Raw genomic sequence first — 5,177 nt, forward strand, 5'->3', positions numbered from 1 at the left:
CCGAGTCCAGCGGGGTCGCCCGCTTCGGGCCGCTGCACTTCGAGCGCCGGGCCCGATTCGAGGCGGCCGACGAAGACAAGCAGTCCCGGCTGCGCTATCAGGTGAAGGGCCCGGCCCACCTCACCCCGCCCCAGGCCGGCCCTGGAGATCCCAAGCTCGGGGGAGAATCTGCCTAGAGGCCCCAGCTGGAGCGGGAGACAGACAGCCCTCAACGTGATCCCTGGTCCAGAGCCCTGCCCGGAACCTGTCAGCTTTGATTTCGGTACCCAGCCAGCACCGGAGAGCCGGGGCCCGGCGCTCATCCCCCAACTACCGTGGAGAGCTCTCCGGGAGTCCCACACCGGTTGGGAGGCTGACCCCTCTGTGTCTGAAACAGATGTTGCTCAGAGGCAGAGCAGCTCTCTGGTGTCTAGGAACCTGCATCCCCGTCTCTTCTCCGGAAGTCCCCATCCCATCTTTTCTGAGCTGGAGACTCGCACTCACATGACGACTCTGTTCACATCCCTTGACTCCCACTGAACAGGAAATTCTCACTTTCTCAGAGAGCCTCCCTCATTCCTAGAACCCTTTTCTTGGGGACCCAGGCCAGATTCCTGTGCCCTAAACCTGGGAACCCTGGGCCCTTTCCTACCCCCCAATCCAGAGCTGCCTTGAAATGTCATCCTTAGAACTTTAGAGGTCGCTTGACCCTCGAACCCATGCAGGGAACCCTCAATTGGACCCCTTCTGACCCCTACTCTCCAGCACCCCCACCATCCACCCACCTCCTGCCTGGGTTTCGGTTTCTGTGAATCATCTAACCCGTTCTTCTGGAAGGGTGGAGGCCCAGGTGGCCAGGGAAACAGCTGTCAGGGCAGCTTTTCTTCTCTCCCCAAGGGGAGAGGGAGGAAGGGCCTGAGCCCAGCCACCCCTCTGAACCCTGTGTTCTGGAACAGAATCTGCAGAACGATGAAGATTTAGCCCAGCCTTCTCCGGAACCAGATGGGGGAGTCAGCACCAGGTTAGGACCAGGTGGGGACCCATCCTGTCCCCTGACCTCCATGCCTTTAGCTGCTGTCCACAGGGTCCTACCAGAGCATGACCCCAGTACTCTCAGCTCTCCTATGTTCCCTCATATAATGACTCCGAGCCCTACTTCCATCATGGGGTCGCCTATCCAGTGTGGTCACCTTACCCTAGTGCCTAATTTCATCCCCCCACCCCTCCCAGGTCTTAACGCTGTAGGAACCCTTAACCTTCTTATCCTTAATCTGCTTCCCCTCACCCCTTCACCTCCCTATGCGTCATCTATGCTGCAGGAACCCCTAGCTTTCACCCTAGTCTTCCTCCACCCCTAATCTTGTTGAACACCCCAGCCTTTGAGTTCATCTTCACACCTGTCCCCTCTCAGAGCCTCTGTCCCGCCTCAGTCCTTTGGGGGCCAACCCTAGACCCTGTACCCACCCACATACACACTTCTTCAGGACTCCTGTCCCAAAGGGATTCCCTTCCTAGCTTCCTCCTGCCCTTCACCAGGCCTTGTCCTGCAGGGATTCTGGCCGAACATCCATCCGCAGCTCCCAGTGGTCTTTTAGTACCATCAGCAGCACCACCCAGCGCTCCTACAATGCCTGCTGCAGGTGAGACCCTCTTAGAATGAGTCCCAAACTCCAAGTACTATTGGCCAATCAGCCATGGCTCTTCACCCACCCCTGCCCTTCACTTTTCTCACACTCATCCTGCTCTCCTGCCACCTAGCTGGACCCAACACCCTCTAATCCAGAAGAACTGCCGGGTGGTGCTGGCCTCCTTCCTGCTCCTGCTGCTGGGGCTGGGTGAGTACCCTGAGGGTCCTGACTCCCTGTCCCTCCCTCTGTGTAGGCTGTTTCCCCTTGGTGCAGTGGACCTCTCAGCATCCCCACAGTATAGGAAGGAACTGAGGCCCTGAGAGGTGCAAGCCCAGGCTTCTGGTCACCCAGCCAGGAAATCACACAGAACAGAAATGGAACCTACATCAGTGCTCTAAAGACTTTCTTCAAAGCTTAATATGTTGAATCCGTCAGGGGACTGAAGACTAACTGCTATTCTCTGTCTGCTTTGGCCTTACAGATGTCACTCACTAAATGAGAGGGAGGGCCTAGAACCTGTGTAGAGAGCCAGGTGCTCAGGGATGTGGTGTCCCCGTGGCCAGAGATGATAAGTGCCTGCCAGCCCCATCCAGAGGCCAGTCACTTGCCCTTCTCCGGAATCTGACTGCTGACCAGGATCTCCCTCCATTGCTCAGATGGGAATACTGAGGTCTAGAGCAGGCCAGTCTCACAGCCAGATGTTTCTGACTGCCAAGCTTGTCATTCTATGGAACAGGAGGCAGGGTCCCCAGAAAGGGTCTAGGATTGTGCTAAAGAGGGGTTTGTAAGGAAGGACTAGCTGTGATTCTGCTCTGGCTCCCATTCCTCCCATCTCCAGGAAAGTCAAAGCCCTGTCGCCAGCCAGGCCCTCTAGGCCAGAAAGCCCAGCTCCAGGTGTGTGTGTGTTGGGGGGAGGTCCCCACTTCCCAGTACCACTGCATGCCAAGCCACTAGCCACTGGCTTCTCTTCAGCCCGGCAAGGTGGTATCACCCCAGCTTCAGCAGTCAGGGCAGAAGGCTTGTGCTGATGGAGGGGCCTGCTCAAGCTGCTGCTGGGAAGTGGATGAGCTGTGATTTAAACGCATATCCATAACTATGTAAGGGCCTTTGTAGGAATTAAAGATGCCTCTTCTGAGAGCAGAGCCCACAGCCCTAGTCAGGGTTCAGGGAGTGAAGTTGTGTCCCTTTCTGAGGTGCTCTGTGCTGTACACAAAGCACACAGCAGCCCATGGTGGCCCTTCAGTCCCCCGGGCAGTACCACTCCCCTTGCTGCACTCCCCCTACTCACCCCCGCCCCATTCCTCTTCTAATGGTGAACCCAGGAGTCTGAATCTGCAAAGCAGATCCTGCCTGACCTCTTCAGCTTCCCTGACATCAGCTATCCTAGCCTGGGGATCCAGGCCCTACCAGATTCCTGCAGCCTGAGCTCTTCCTGTCCAGTATAACCAGTGCTGGAAGCTTTTGGAAAGGCCCAGTTCTCTCCAGTCTCCATGCCTTTGCCATGGGTTTATTCTGTCTGCCTGATGATGTCTACAGCAGAGTCTCTAGAGTCAGATAGCCTTGTGCCTATTTCCTTTTTCCTTTTTTGTTTTTTGGTACCGGGGATTGAACTCAGGACCTTGCACTTGTGAGGCAGGTGGCAGAACCACTGAGCTAAATTCCCAGCCCTCAGTTTCCTTTTACACCTGTCTCCTGTCAAAGTGGCTAATGTGACAGTGTATGTAAGATACTTAGCCTACTGCCTGGCAGTGCCTGGAAAAGTGGTCAGTATCAACTCTGATTGCTATGGCTGCTGCTGTCCTTTCTCTCACTGCCCTCATGAATGAAGCTTCTCCCTGGCCCTCCATGCTGACTGGGGCAGCACCTCCCAGCTTCCACACCACCCTGCCTTCCCCACATATCCTGATCACCTGGGTTATAGTCCTCAGGTTGTTGGTGGTCCTTCTCCTAAGGCAGAGCCACGAGTGCTAGGTATTCTGTCTTTCACAGTGGAATTCCTAGTCGTGCAGGAGGTGTTCCATAAGTGTTTACTGAATGACTTAGGCCCATAGCAAGGAGCAAAAATCTCTCATTTCACAGGCATTTCTTAGGGTCTGCAAATGTCCTGCTCTGAAAACAGAGCTTGGTGACCTTCTGGGGCGGGTCTCTGCCCAGGGGCTTTTCACCTGAGGTGGGGGACACCATTCCTCAGGCCTGGTCCGGGGGTTGGGAGTGGAAGGCCCAGTCCTCACCCCCGCCTCCCCACCCCGCCACCCCATCTGTGTGCAGTGCTGATCATGGTCGGCGTGGGACTGGAGGTGGCCCCCTCTCCAGGTGAGCACCCCCCACCTGTGCCCATGGGTCCTGGACAAGCCCAGCCACCTCCCAGAAGAAATGCACCCCTTTTTCAGCGGAGAGGGAGGCTTGCCCAGGCAGTTGGCACGCGCGGTGCTGTGGCCTCCCAACCTGAGCCACCACGTCTCCCTCCAGCAGGTGTCTCCAGCGCCATCTTCTTCGTGCCGGGCTTCCTGTTGCTGATCCCCGGAGGTACAGGCAGCTAAGAGGGTGGAGAGGGGGCGGGACGGGGGAGGGGCCGCTTCCGTGCTGACAGGCTCCGCCCCCACAGTCTACCACGTGATCTTCATCTACTGCGCAGTCAAGGGCCACCAGGGCTTCCAGTTTTTCTACCTGCCCTACTTCGAGAAGTAAGCTGCGGGCAGACCGCCAGACACCTGCGATTCAAGCCCCAGGACACTGCCTCGCGTCCATGGGGCGCTCCTCGGACCCAAGATCCATTCCACTCGCCCCATCTCGAGGTAGAAGGCCCTCCAGGAGTGTTGCAATGCCCAGGCCTTTCGGGAGTTTGCTCAGGAAGTTTGGGGCATGCAGGCCCCAGCTGAGAGCGCTGTCCTTCACCTGCTATGTGCCTTAACTTATTCTCCGGCCTTGGGGCAACTGGGTTGACGTTATTTTGTGCTAATAAAAGGATAGTTAATTCCAGCAAGGGCAACTACTCTCTTGTTCCACCACTCCTGGCCCAGCCCCTTCCATAAAGGTGGGAAAAGGTCTGACCCTGGGAGCGAAAGATGTCAAGCACCACCGACCTGGACCTGGGACAGTCCCATGCCCTGATGCTCCTAGACTTGTCCAAGGTCCTGACACACTGGGGACAAAGCTCAGGCAGGAAGAGGGGTTTCAACTTCCCCTACTCCTAGTCCTGCAGATTCAGGGAGCCCTGTCTGCCTAGAAAGACAGCCCCAATACCTGGTGGCCCTGAACAAGGACACTCATAAATGACGCAGGCCTGGGGCCTGGAGGCTGCTATCCTGATTGCAGCCTGGCTCTGGGGCCCCGGGCTGCCACAGCCAGCCCTGAATGTGGGCCGTGAGGATGCGGTGGCCTGCCCCTCCCCCACTGCCCTACTTCCCAGGAGAGATTGAGAGGATCAGGGAGCAGAGGGCATGGCAAGTAGGGCCTCCGGGAGACAGCCTCAGTGATCGAAGACACTTGGAGCCAAAGAACGTCAAGGACAGATCATTTTGAATTTTTGGAAAATCAGAGTACCACAGAATCTCAGGAACCAAGAAATTG

General features: G+C 56.8%; 1 protein-coding gene across 1 annotated transcript in view; it reads left to right on the top strand.

The window, feature by feature from the left end:
* The window catches only part of Tmem134 (transmembrane protein 134), a 6,698-nt gene extending 1,521 nt beyond the window's left edge, over positions 1 to 5,177 (top strand). Inside the window, exons 2-8 of the mRNA XM_010636165.2 lie at positions 6 to 101; positions 936 to 1,000; positions 1,530 to 1,619; positions 1,738 to 1,814; positions 3,876 to 3,920; positions 4,080 to 4,133; positions 4,213 to 5,177. Coding sequence (XP_010634467.1) covers positions 6 to 101; positions 936 to 1,000; positions 1,530 to 1,619; positions 1,738 to 1,814; positions 3,876 to 3,920; positions 4,080 to 4,133; positions 4,213 to 4,295 — 510 coding nt within the window. The 3' untranslated portion in view covers positions 4,296 to 5,177. The remainder of the gene's footprint in view (positions 1 to 5; positions 102 to 935; positions 1,001 to 1,529; positions 1,620 to 1,737; positions 1,815 to 3,875; positions 3,921 to 4,079; positions 4,134 to 4,212) is intronic.

This window comes from Fukomys damarensis, unplaced genomic scaffold, assembly GCF_012274545.1.
Source record: "Fukomys damarensis isolate Sample0158 unplaced genomic scaffold, DMR_v1.0_HiC HiC_scaffold_27, whole genome shotgun sequence".
Classification (NCBI taxonomy): domain Eukaryota; kingdom Metazoa; phylum Chordata; class Mammalia; order Rodentia; family Bathyergidae; genus Fukomys; species Fukomys damarensis.